This window comes from Glycine soja, chromosome 8, assembly GCF_004193775.1.
Source record: "Glycine soja cultivar W05 chromosome 8, ASM419377v2, whole genome shotgun sequence".
Lineage (NCBI taxonomy): Eukaryota > Viridiplantae > Streptophyta > Magnoliopsida > Fabales > Fabaceae > Glycine > Glycine soja.
The window spans coordinates 12,501,069-12,515,287 of NC_041009.1; the positions used below are offsets into that span (position 1 = coordinate 12,501,069).

The window sequence follows — 14,219 nt, forward strand, 5'->3', positions numbered from 1 at the left end:
ATTTTCAGGTTTTTTTTTTAAAAATTCAGATTTGTTAGAAGGATAATAATATTTCTCATGTTATAGTTGGATTTTATTCCTAAGAATAGGCGTGGGAAAGTTGGATTCCCATGTGGTGGTGGGAACAAATTTTACTCCGTAAAATTTTTTATATACGTACACTCCCTATCCACGTATCAATATTGACAATATATAATAAGGGGATTTTGATAATTACATTTTTTTAATCATAAAAATCTTATGTAATATATGTTAAAATATTATTTTGATTTTTTTATGTTATTTTCAGTTTCAGTTTAATCTCCTAACTTTAAAAACTTTAATTTTGATTCGTGATAACGTCTCTAGATCAAATTGATTCTTGCATATACTAAATTGTTAAAGTTTACAACACATATACTCTAAAAATTTTAGTGTGTTTGAATTGGTGATGAGTTGAACTCATCAGGATTTTTGGAAGTGACAAATAATTATTTTGTGGTTCATACCATGATATTCTACCACTTAGCCACCAAACATACTACTAACCCATATGAGAAAGAGAGCATTGAAAAAAGAAAAGAAAGCTCTCTTGGTGTCTATTTTTTTTTCACAATTTGACATTTTCTCGCCAAATTTTCACAATTTGGCAAAGGTCACACTCTATCTAAGCTTTGACATGTTTGCGTCTTGTTTACCTGCTTTGTGTGAGAGTATCGAACGTGACAGAAGTTCATAGCTGTTTTTGATATGCATGTATTGCTGTTTGTGGCATCAGTTACATTCACATGATACGGCAATATTGACTGTAGACTGTATTTTAAGTTTTAGGAGTTTGAAGATGTTATCCGATTAAAAGAAAAACAAAAACGCAAGAATTTATTATAAATGCACTTGCAGTTTTGGGAATTGTTATATTTTCATATATTTTTATGTATGGTAAGTTTATTAAGTTTTATAATAAAAAATCCTAAACATAATTTCTTTTTAATAGTCAATAAAAATTAAACTTAGCACAATGAAATTACACCTTCAAGCCTTTCAGCAAACCAAACCAATAATTGCCACAAAATAAACATGATAAAAGAATGCAAAGTGCTAGAAGAAAATAGGAGTTTTATTAATGGATCACAAAAATAAATTGCATGTATTACAAAATTGTATCCTAATCAAAACTGTAGCTAAGGTAGGGGGCAAGGAGAGGAAGTGAGCTAAGCTAACAACAAGCCACTCAGTTTATAGGTTTGTGACTTGAAAGAAACAATTTTGTCATCAGTCATCACCAATAATCACCACAAGAACAACTACCGTTTCTAAAATGGTGAAATCTACTAGCATCTCTTACCACAATTTCTCGTCCTGTAACCATGGCTATAAGTTTAATTGCACTGTGGCAATCACCACACACACGATGGCCCTGAGTAATTTGCAGAGGGGTCCAATGTGGAGTGTTGATGAGTCCAAAAGCTATGGCCAGCTTTTCACTATGGTATTTTAGAATGCGCTGTTCCTCTTCATCCACATCAGGAAGCAAAGTTTCATTCTCCTCAGCATAACCATGCTTACATATCTCAACCATCAGGTTGTCCACTTTTTGATATATTTCTTTTGTTTGGGAGTGAGATTTGTCGCCACAAAGGAAGGCATATGGCTGTTTCTTGACTTCAACCCAGCTACATGCTGGAAGCATTCTCAAACCTTTCTTCTTCAAGGTCTGTAAAATGCCAGCAGCTTCCTTCAATTTACCAGAACTGTTGTATAGATTCAGAAGCACTATATAATTACACAGCTTTTCAGGCTCCATCCCGTAAAGTTTTTCGGCTGCTAACTTCCCCAGCTCTAAATTCTTGTGCATTCTGCACGCTGTTAGCAATGCTGCCCACATGTTTGCTGTTGGTTTGAAAGGAGCAGTTCTTATTAGTGCATAAGCCTCATCTAATAAGCTCTCACGACCTAATAGTTCAATCATACACGCATAATGCATTGCTCTGGGCTTAACCTTGTGATCTCTCTTCATAGAGTAAAAAATCTCCCAACCTCTTTGTGATAATCCTGAATAGCTACAAGCAGATAAGACAGCAAGAAAAGTGACATGGGTAGGAGTCACCCCTTCTTGAAGCATCTGCTCAAACATTTCTACAGCCTCTTGTCCCTGACCATGGTTGCCATATCCAGCAATCAATGCATTCCAAGATATAACATTCTTGTGGCGCATCCTGTTGAAAACATGCCGGGCATCTTCCATTCTACCCCATTTGCTATAGAAGTCTACAAGTGCTGTGTTCGCCACTATATCAGTGGCAAAACCGTGACGAACCAGAGCAGCATGAGCTTGTTTTGCATGTTCTAATGATGCCAATCTAGCACAAATTCGTATCACTATTGAAATTGTAAAATGATCTACTGTAGTGCCACTATCGCGCATTTCAAAGTATAAACTAAGAGCTTCCTCACTATAACCATGGAGTGCATAGCTAGCAATAATGGAATTCCATCCTACAGTTGTCTTCTCCGGCATTTGATCAAATACACAATGAGCATCTTCAATGCTACCGCACTTGCTGTACATATCAATCAGTGCACAAGACACAAAATGATCATCGCCGACCCCTCTTTTCAAAGCACACGAATGAATTTGCTTTCCCACCTGAACAAGACCCAATCCAGCCGATGCCCGAATCATGGTGGCGAATGTACGAGACCTTCCATCATTAAACTCCTTCCACATACACAAAAACAACCTAAAAGCTTCTGAGAAATTCCCAGTGTCCACAAGCCCACCAACCATAGTCATCCACGAAGCCACGTCTTTCTCCGGCATTTCATCAAACAGCTTGCGCGCATCAAGCATGAGACCACATTTCACATGCATGAACAAAACCCTGTTCATCACATACAAATCAGGCTCAAATCCACTATTAATCATGTAATTGAACACCCTCTTAACACCTCTAATCGATCTCAAACCGACACAAGCACTCACCAAAGCATCATAAGTGCTAGCACCCACACCATAACCATCATGTTCAAGTTCCAAAATTTCAAACAACTCCATTGCCTCCCGGTGCCTATTACACACAACCAACTTTTCTATCTGACTACAGAGTCCAGAAGGGGACGTTTTCCTGATCTGGGTGTCTTCCAAAACTGGAACATTCCTTTCCATGTACTCAACTTTCTTTGGTTTGGGTTTCAGCTTTTGATCCATGGAGGAGGAACAACAAATCCGGGAAAATGGGTTGCACAAAAATCTCATCTTTGACGCAAAACAACACCCCAAAGAGGAAAGATTCCCGGGAAAGGAAGAACCCAGAAGAGAGGTTTGGGATTTGTGAGGGGAAAGTGCAATTTCCATTGGCAATAACAATTGTGGTCAATATAGGAGTACGAGAATGAGAATAGGGGCTCCTATTCATCATAGTGAATAACAGAAGAAGGGAATTTGAATGTGAAAGTGAAGAATGGGAGAAAGTGAGAATGGGAATTGGAACGAGTCTGCATCAGGAACATTGGAGTTTCCGCTCAGTTTGGTTTGGTAGTTAGTTACTTGGAAGTAGGAGTAGGAAATTCTGGAACATCCACTATTGGTGCAAGACTGCAAGATTTTTATGTGTTTTCGATTCTGAGATGCTAAAGTAGAAATTTGTTTTTTTATTTATATTTTAGGTTTACTGTTAAAAACGAATTATTTTTATGTGTTTTCGATTCTTAGATACTAAAATAGAATTTCCATGTTACGTCAGAATAATTTCCTTCTTATTGTTTATCTCATCAATTTGGTGACACACGATAGATTGTGACAGATGTCGCATCAAACAAAATTAACACTAACACTGTTAGTTTAAAATAACTGACATAAGGATAATTTGATTGAATAGATAAACCGTAAGGATTAGAATAGATTTTTAAAAATTAAGAGATGAGATTCAAACTTAAAATGTAGATAAGATATTAAAAATTTATTTAATCCATTATGACTCATTAGAATTTTTTTTAAAGTATCTTAAGAAATTGAGAGAAAAAAAAAGTAAAACTGCACCTAAATAATTTTACAATATGATTTGATGTAAAAAAAGTATGTTTCAAAGAAAAAGGATAATCTGGGTGTGAAGCAAATTTATGAATCTGGGTGAATAGTGAATTAGTAGTTTAATCAATGGATTAGTGATCTAATCAATGAACTAGTAATTGATTTAATGAATCAATAATTAGTCTGAGTTATCGGATTTATCGCAAATTAATCAGTCAGGTTAGGTCATCCCAAGTCAAATGGATGACCAATCCAAAAACTATATAGAGTGATTATTGACCCAATTATTCAAGGAGTTCTGCAAATCTGTCAACCCAATCTTCCCAATGGTGGAAAGACTTACAAAAAGCAATCAACCCTCCAAATGCTTTGTCTGGTTTCGAAGATTGCATCACAAGGAAGTTGGGAAATGGCCAGAATACCTTATTTGGGGAACATTCATGGTGTGATCGGCAACCGCTGTATAGACAATATCAAAGGCTCTATCAAGTAGCCAACAACAAGGAAGCCAAAGTAGCAGAGGTTATCCAACCAAACATCAATAGAATTTCTTGCAGATGGGTTTGGCGCCTCCAATTATTTTTGTGGGAAGAAGAGCTATTGCTGCAGCCGGAAAGTGAACTTCGCTCAACATTGCAATTCAGCATTGATGAGGATGGTTGGGTATGGAAGCCGAGTGGGAATCAATCTACTGTGGCTTCTGCATTCAACCATTTACAAGCCACCGTGTTGGAAGAGGAGCACCAGGAGATATGTCACATTTTAAAGAAATTTTGGGTGTGTGAAACACCAACCAAAGTGTTGACATTCTCTTGGAGACTATTGTGGAACAAGCTGCCAACTTGCGATCAATTGCAAAGGAGAAACATCCACATTTAGAATATAGTAAATGCATGCTCTTTATGTGGCAGCAATTTAGAAACGAGGAATCACTTATTTCTAAGCTGTGAAATCGCCTCTCAGATTTTGAAGGCAATTTTCAATTGGTTAAATGTGAACTTTGTTATACCTGCTGAACCAGCTCAGCTGTATGAACAATTTGATCACCAGATTTCTGGAAGGACAAAAAACAAATGCAGCCATGTGATTTGGCATGCAAAAATGTGGAGCATTTGGAACGCAAAAAACAAACGCGCTTTTCGTCAACAAGCTGTCAAGGTTGCTGAAGTTTTTGAGTTCATACGCTTTATTACATGGCAATGGCTACTATACAAGCGTATGAAATGTCATTTCATTTCCATATCAAATTGGTACTTAAATCCGGTTGTGTAAGAAGCTGTGAAAACCTTCTGATATATATATATATATTGGATTGACTTTTTGAAATACATTTAACTTAGATTGTTACATCTTTTGTATATGCACACCTTGTGCATGTAGCTTTTGCTACAATCATATATATAATACAATTTTGCCTTTCAAAAAAATTATAATATATTTTAAGTTTATTAATTTTTATAATTACTATTAGAAAAGTTATAAAAATTATGATTTGCGTAATTGAATGACACTACATCAATTTTTAAATTTAATTAATCATTTTTTATAACTTCATTTAATTACTCATCATTTGATACTTACGTTTTCCACACTTTATGTTTTAGTCATTTTGAATGAAGTCATATATCTAGCTAATTTGAAAATTCTCCTAAAAAAAACTATTAATTTGAAAACAAAGTTTCACAAAGGCAGAAATACACCATCAACATAAGATATTTTAATACATTTAGTGTCATAAGAAATGATAATGGAAACATCTTTAGATGTTTCTGTTTTTTTTTTCCTTCCCGTTTTAAAACACTATTTTGGGGAACAATTTTTAAAACTTAATAAACTTTACATGATAAAATAATTGTTTACATAATATCCTTTTGAAATTAATTTTAGAAAATATTTTTTTTTCAAACCACAAATATCTTTCATTTGAATTAACTCTGTTTGAGTTGGATATAATTATTATGAGCGACATAATTTTTCCTCCAAATATTTAACATAAACTTTTTAACTTTATCTACATTATTTTTTCAAAATTGAAAATTTTAAATTAAAAAATGTATAATATTTCTTTGGCCCTATATGCATTATTTGATTTTCTATTAAAATTAACTAAACACATAATTTCATAATTAACAATAAATATTTTATGCACATGATGAATGTTAGAAAACAATATTATAATTGCTCTTAAATAATTTATATTTTTTATTATAATATAATATTAATAAATTTCATTGCCTTTAATCTTATTCCTTCAAAATTTTAAAAATATTCAAATAATTAATTTTATTTATTTTTTATGATTTTAATTAATAATAAATTTTAATTTTATATTATAACAATAATTTTTTATTGAATTGATTGATACTGTAAAATCATTTACACTAAAATACATAAAAATTAAACTCTAAATTTTTACTTGCAGCAAATTAGGATTTGACTCCTCTAAAGTGAATTCAACACACTTTAGAGAAAAAAGTGCAATTAATAGTAATCATTAAATAGAAAATCTAGGATCAAGATTGTAATAAACTTCAAATTTTGTTATCTATGAACTCGATTTTGTCACAATTCTCAACTATTGATTTTCTAATCAATGAATGTAAATTTTCTTTTAAAAACAAAACAATGATTGTAAATGAATTTTATCCTTTAAAATGTGTCCCCACACGCTAAAGGAGTCAAATCCAACAAATTGAAATATGTTGAAAAAACTTATTTCAATAATTTTTAATAAGAATGTTGTTAAAAAAGGGCTAAAAATATCTATATGAATCGTTAGTAATTTTCATAAGTTAAGATAACTTTGGATTTAATGTTTTTTTAGTTATTAAATTTTTATGATTTTTATATTTAGTCTCTCAATTTTTTATTGTTATTTTCAGTCCTTTAACTTTTTTTTCGTGGGATTAAAAGTAAGGACAAAATTCTTTTAAGAAACTAAAAATAAGAACAAAATAGTAAACTCAATAACCTCTATAAAAAAAATCATGCAAATGCTCAACATACTCATAGGTGTACATAATGGTTAGTTTAGTTATAACATATGTAACACGTGATGCACATGTCCAATTAATTTTCACCACATGCAATGTATGTAACATATCAGGATTAATTTGATTAACATAGTGAGAATGCAAAATCAATCCAACCTTACCAAACAGTTCCAAAGATTACACTGCATGTGTTTGGCAGGAACTAAAAAAAATTTGGATGTTATCAGCATTTTATTAGATATCATGCCACGCATTGGATGGATCCTAACAAAAGTTGTTATGCCAATCAACACATGGTCTCCTAGAGATTTTTGTACATCAAATCAAGTTTTCTCATTTATCTCCTTTGTAATGTGATAATACAGACACCCATATCACTTGGAATCTCCTTTTGAAATCAAGAGAATGGATCATGTTGATTCTAAAATCTCACTCTTGAATCTCAAACTTAAGCAAGTATAAAAGTTTAGCCCTCGTATAAAAAAAGGGAACAGCTACATGCACAAGTTTAACCATTCTAAAAAATATTAAAACATGACATGCCACTAACGGGATTTACTTTAGTTAGTTGAGTAAGGTGTGTGAGTATTATAGATCTCTCGGTACCCAGTTTAATTCTTATGGATAAAAAAAAGGACCTGCCCAACAAACTTATAAAAAAAAAAGGCAACTTCAAAATCTGATTCATACTCTAACGAGATTGTAGGTGAGGTATTAGCTCATTCTCTTTGGTGGTCACTGGTCAAAGATCATTGCTTCAGCCTCAATGAAGTAAATCCCTCAGAGTTTCAGCAAGCAATAACGAGGTAAGGCTTGATAGTCTACAATAAAAAGTGCCACGACAAGCTTTGATTGTTAGCAACAAGTGAACCCCAAAACAGATTTACCATCAATGAACTTAAATACTACCACCAAAGTAAACCATAGTCTATTAGTCTTTGAAAAAGCTGCAATTAATTATACCTCAATGGCCTCTAGGAAAATATCAGCAACTTCAACACCTAAGACAACTCAGATCATGGAAACAAAATATGCTTGTATTTTCAACTCATTGATTTCTGTAAAAGCCAAGAAATATGCAGGGGGGGAGTAAAACAGGTCTACTCATTACGTTAAGGTATATGGAATCAACTACAAGAGGTAAATAATTCCAAATAATTATGTCTCAGTTTCAGCATGGTCTGTGATAGGGCTGTTCAAAATTAACTGAACTTAACCAAACTGGTGTTGAACTGCATCAAACTGGACTGAAAGAACCAAACCATTCTTTATAAAAACTGAACTGAATTGTTCTTCAGTTTGGTTTTTAAAACTGAACTGGGGATCAGTCAGTAATTCACCTATTACATTTGTTGGTTGACCTCTGCATCTCATCAATAAGATTCCAAACATAAGGGATTCTCCCAGATTTGCACAAACCATCAACAAGAGAATTATAAGTCACTGTGTCAAGTACCATATTTTTCTGATGCATTTCCTTAAAGAGAATAGCTTCATCCACCCTTTTATCCTTACAAAATCCGTTAAATCAGATACTGTAGTGAACATCAGGAGTTACTCCCCTTTGAGCCATAGCTTTGAATACTTGTTTTGCATTCTTCACTTCATTAAAAAATAGCCTTCCATTATTATAAGTTACAACATCAGGTTTCAAATGTGCTTTCAGCATCAAAGCTAACGTATTTTTGGCTTCTTTTACCTTTCCTTCTTTACATAATGCATCAACCAATATATTATAGGCACGAAAACGATGGCTTTCAATACCATTTCATTTAAGAAACTGGTTGCTTCTTTCAGCTTACCAACAATGCATAAGCCATAAATTAGAGAATTATAAGTGACAACATCAGCAGAAATTTCCTTGACAGCCATTACACAGTATAAATCGCAAGCCTCGGATACAAGCTTATCTTTACATACACCGTTAATAATTGTGATGTAGATTACCATATTAGTAAAAGTAAAAGGAGTAAAGTTATATTTTTTTAAAAATCTTAATACAAATCTTTCTAATACTTTATAAAATAATATTAGATGGAAACATGAATATGTTTAATATTTTAAAAACATAAAAAAAAATCAGTATTTATCATACAAAACACATATAAAGATTAATACATGAAGGGGATCCGACTAATCAGAAATTCAACTAAAATATAAGTAAAGTCTAATCAATAATTATTTACTTTAAGAATTAAACTTGGATATTATAAAATTTAAAATTATTCAATATTTTATAATTGTTCAACAACCCAACTTCTTTTATCTTCCCATAGTTACCACTTTCCCCATGTAATATTATATAACATGGCATAGTGGTAAGTGCAGTCCAAAATAGCATCATGGTTAAAAAAAAATGCATCAAAAATATGATATTGTTACGTGGGAGATATGCAGTGGTGGTGACAACATACATATCTAAATGTTGATGTCAATTTAAGGACACTGTAGGAGTGGGAAGGAGGAGAGGGTGGCAGTTAAACCGCCATTTCCATTTCACAGAGAATATGACGCATATCCATTCTTTTTCATAGCTGTGACCATTTCCTCTCTCTCTTTCCATCATTCTATTGTTTGAACCACTGTGCCAATTAATAAAATCACATTGATTTTCCTATAGTTTTTTATTTGCCCTTTTTGCTATATATAAACATTGGTTTTTTTCCTAATTGTGGTTACATTGCTATCTTCTACTCCTCTTGTTCCACAATTTCCTCTCAAGATATCCTAGTGCTTTTGATGATGGGTGGTGGTTCAATCAAGAACCAGCTCATTTTCAACACCCTCATCATGACATTTCCTGCCTAAAACCAACAACCTTATTCTTCCCCTTTTCTCCCAATCATTTTTCTCTCTTCTTGAAAAGGGAAAAAAAAAGCAGCTGTTATATGCATTTGTCAATGCATCTGAAACATTGTTGTTATACCTCTTAGATAACCTGAAATCAATCTCTTTTCTGATGGGTAATTTTGTCTCTTTTTTAATGTCAAATCAATCTTCAATATGTATACCATAAAGGGTTGTTCATGTGCCATTGTGATTTGTATTAATAATGATGCCGATTTGCCAATTTGGTTTCTAATCATTAAAAATATCATTTTTCTTGCATTCTGACTTTGACCTTGTCTTTTGGTCTGCATCACATTCCATTACGTGGATACCATGAATTTAGTTTTTGGTTCTTTATGCTCTTGACGTTCATATCATGGCATCGTGCATCCTCAACAATAATGTCCTTTTCCCCCTATTAACTTATACATATTCGCTCACAAATAGAACTTAATCATTTGTGGTTACATTGCTTCGCATTAAAGGCACTAAACAAGAACCGAGTACTTTTGGTTTGTTATATTATGGAAAGACCAACAACTAGCTTCTTATATTAAATGTAATTTTGTTTGAATCTTTATATGTCATGTGGATTTGTCTCTGTAGTCCATGTTGCACCTCCATATATATAACTCATTTTCATGTGTTTTCATTTTTCTTTGGCAGGAATTCCTCTTGAGGGGTGTTTTTGTGTTGCCTGTTGATGACATCAAATCCTGTCAAGATGCCTGATTTACGTGAGGTAAGAGTTTCATCATGGTCATGGCTATCATTTCTACACATCCTCATAATTGCCAAGCAAAAGCAACCATAATGCATACAAGGTTTTAAAAAGTGGTCCGTAACCGCAAATTTGACCACAACATTAAGATTTTTGGATTGTCTGCAACTGTAGCATTACCACAATTGTGGTCACATTTGTCAGAAAATTCCCGCAATATCAAAAAACCCAATGAAACCATGAATGCGGCCGCAATTTAAAACCTTGAATGCATCCATTGTTTCTGGAGGAAAAATAAAACATGACAAAATGATTCATGACTGTGAGAATTGACCAACACTTATGTTTCATCCATAGACAAAGATGGAGCACAAGTTGTCAGAAGGGGCACACCCTAGTGCTCATAGTAGCTGTTCAAATTCAGGAAACAACTCACCAACTCATCCCAAGAATGTGAACCAAGAACCAAAAGACACCAGCACAACAACAACAACAACAAATGTCCACAACTCAGGAAATGAAACTGGACATGTGGACCAGGCTTCCAAAACTGATCAAGCAAAATTGGAAGGTAAATCCAGACCCCAGAAGTTAATTCCACCAAGCAGGAACATATCTGATTTCAACCCTCAACAACATCAAAGTCCAAGCACAAATAAGCCTAATTCAAATTCTGATCATCCTCCTCATGCAAAGGCAATGTCTGTGTCTACCCCTCAAACAAAGACTAGTAGTACGAATAATCTTCAAGGTCAAGGAAGTGGTGCTAGTTCTCGCAGTGACAGCTTAGAGAGCACAAGTGCACCCATTAGGCCACACACTGGTGGTGATGTGAGGTGGGAAGCTATTAACATGATTTCAAGGGTTGGCCCTCTCAATCTCAGCCATTTCAGGCTTCTCAAGCGAATCGGTTATGGAGACATTGGAAGTGTGTACCTTGTGGAACTTAAGGGAACAAGGACCTACTTTGCTATGAAAGTTATGGACAAGGCAGCTCTTATAAGCAGAAATAAGCTTCTGAGGGCACAGACAGAAAGGGAGATTCTTGGACTCCTTGATCACCCCTTCCTCCCAACTTTGTATTCTTATTTTGAAACTCGTAAGTTCTATTGTTTGGTCATGGAATTCTGTAGTGGGGGTGATCTTCATTCTCTTAGACAGAAGCAACCTAATAAGTGTTTCACTGAAGAAGCTGCAAGGTTAGTACAAACTACAACCTCATCTATATTCTAAATTTAATTTTGAGACATTGTGACCGATGTAAATTTTACACTGTTAAATAAGAATAAAGTTATTAATTTGGGTTAAACTCACAAGTAATTTTAAAATAAACACTTTTTAAAAGGCATTTTTTTAAGAAACAGACAGGAGATTAAAATAATTGTTTATTTTAAGTGAAAATAATTTAGATAGACATATCAGAAAAATAAAAATATATATTTATTTTATTAAAAAAATAAGTTTAAACAAACTCACTCTTTATTGTATATAACAATTTATTATTAAAACTTTTATACAGTAAATATATTTTAATTAAATTTGTATTACAATACTAAGAGTTCTTTCTCTAAAAGAGTCTCATGGAACATTTTTCTGTTGACCTTTTATATTTCATTTTTATAAAATATTTTTAATACTATTATGTTTTTTGAATTTTTTTAAACAAAATATTAATAAGAAATACAGTAATTTTTAGTAAAGTAAAAAATATTATTTCATTAAATATCGGTCTTCAATAGATAAAAGTTAAAATATGCATGAACATAATACTCATTTAACACTATTTTTTCTACATAGTTTTAAATATAAATAAATCAAATAGATTATAAAATAGAAAATATTGATTTGTTTGAGTGTACTTGATTAAGTGAATTAATTAATTTTAAGAAATTTATTAATGATTATTTGAGTAATCACTCCATGGATGAATATATACGTTAGTTAAATAGATTCACTTGATTATTTTGAAGTATTAAATTTATAATATTTCAATTTAAAAATATTATTATTCATTGTTCACAAATGACACAATTTTATATGCATAAAATATTAGTATGGGTTATAAGTTAAAATTGGTATTAGATACTTTAATTTATAAGGATAATAGTTATTTTGATAATTGTGATTAGTGAATAGGAAAAATTGTTAAAAAACATTTTTTTTATCTCTGATTAAAATATGTTAAAAATGAAAGCAAAAAAAATATTTACTTCCAAACAATTAAATACACGCAATTAAATGTTTTTAATTACTTAAATAGTAAGTAATAAATATATTGTGATTTTGATACAGTAAACAATCTTTTTTTAAACACTTTCTACTTTTGTTTCTTAATCACAGATGGACACTCATTAGCATTTGCCTATTTAAATCTTTTTCATATTAACAATGAGTTATATTACCCCATGCCACTTTCATAATTTCTCTTAACCATTTGATTTCACCTTGCCAATTCTAGTTTGTAGACCAATTTAAGAACTCATGTGCTCAAATATCTTGTTATAGATTTTATGCTTCAGAGGTTTTGTTAGCTCTGGAATACTTGCACATGCTTGGCATTGTATACAGAGACTTAAAGCCAGAGAATCTTCTAGTCAGAGACGAAGGGCACATCATGCTCTCAGATTTTGATTTATCCCTTCGCTGCTCCGTCAACCCTACACTAGTCAAGTCTTCTTCTGCCCATGCAAGCAACAGTAGTAGTGGCAGCAACAACGATGTTGGCAGCATATTAACCGATGACCAAGCAGTGCAAAGCACTACTCAGGTATCAAGTTTTTTCCCACGCATTTTGCCTTCGAAGAAGAACCGCAAGGCAAAGTCAGATTTTGGCATACTGGTTGGCGGAGGACGCCTTCCTGAGCTGATGGCAGAACCCACCAATGTGCGTTCGATGTCATTTGTAGGGACACATGAGTACCTTGCTCCTGAGATTATCAAAGGAGAGGGTCATGGTAGTGCAGTAGACTGGTGGACTTTTGGGATCTTCTTGTATGAGTTGTTGCATGGAACAACCCCTTTCAAGGGTTCAGGATATAAAGCCACACTTTTCAATGTTGTTGGACAACCACTTAGATTCCCAGAAACTCCCCAAGTCAGTGCCGTGGCTCGTGACCTTATTAGAGGGTTGTTGGTGAAAGAGCCTCAGAAGAGAATTGCATACAAGAGAGGAGCTACAGAGATAAAACAACATCCATTTTTTGAGGGCATGAACTGGGCTCTGGTTAGAAGTGCCACCCCTCCCCACATACCAGAGGTTATAGATTTCTCAAAGTATGCTAGCAAAGACACAGCACCCCCACCAGACAAGAAGATGGCAGATATTGCTAATGATAAACACAGCAACAGTGCTACTGATTCTTACATAGAATTTGAGTATTTTTAGCAGTAAAAGTCCTATGGATAAAAAATATATTTCTTTGACAAGAATATATTGTACAAAGTGTCACCTCTTCCCCCCAAAAGAAAATTGAAGACATCTGAGAAATATACATTGTAAACAAGCATGTAAATTCGTTCAAAAACATTCTTTTTTCCCTATGTTTTTTTGACAATGTCTTTAATACTGGTTGTAAGGACTTCCAAAGTAGCACTGTTTGCAAAACTCAGTGTTCAGAATATGTTTTGACAATGAAAAGATGTTTGTGGTGCATGACATAAGTTCTTC

The 14,219-nt window shown here is 33.2% G+C and overlaps 2 protein-coding genes across 2 annotated transcripts; one reads left to right on the forward strand and one right to left on the reverse strand.

Annotated features, from left to right (window-relative positions):
- Positions 1–1,075: 1,075 nt before the first annotated feature.
- Positions 1,076–3,619, reverse strand: LOC114422923 (pentatricopeptide repeat-containing protein At5g50390, chloroplastic-like). The gene has a single exon (XM_028389486.1). It carries the CDS (start codon positions 3,332–3,334, stop codon positions 1,259–1,261), a length of 2,076 nt encoding a protein of 691 aa, XP_028245287.1. The 5' UTR covers positions 3,335–3,619; the 3' UTR covers positions 1,076–1,258.
- A 6,115-nt stretch (positions 3,620–9,734) lies between these two features.
- LOC114422034 (serine/threonine-protein kinase RHS3-like) lies at positions 9,735–14,138 on the forward strand. Its single transcript, XM_028388208.1, has 4 exons — positions 9,735–9,965; positions 10,498–10,573; positions 10,910–11,751; positions 13,058–14,138. Exons 2-4 carry the CDS (start codon positions 10,535–10,537, stop codon positions 13,935–13,937), a joined length of 1,761 nt encoding a protein of 586 aa, XP_028244009.1. The 5' UTR covers positions 9,735–9,965; positions 10,498–10,534; the 3' UTR covers positions 13,938–14,138.
- Positions 14,139–14,219: the final 81 nt, after the last annotated feature.

Coding starts and splice junctions, on each gene's coding strand:
- LOC114422923 (XM_028389486.1), bottom strand. CDS start 3,334: ATGGAAATTGCACTTTCCCCTCACAAATCCCAAACCTCTCTTCTGGGT.
- LOC114422034 (XM_028388208.1), top strand. CDS start 10,535: ATGACATCAAATCCTGTCAAGATGCCTGATTTACGTGAG. Junction 10,574..10,909: donor AGATGCCTGATTTACGTGAG/GTAAGAGTTTCA, acceptor TTTCATCCATAG/ACAAAGATGGAGCACAAGTT. Junction 11,752..13,057: donor TTCACTGAAGAAGCTGCAAG/GTTAGTACAAAC, acceptor ATCTTGTTATAG/ATTTTATGCTTCAGAGGTTT.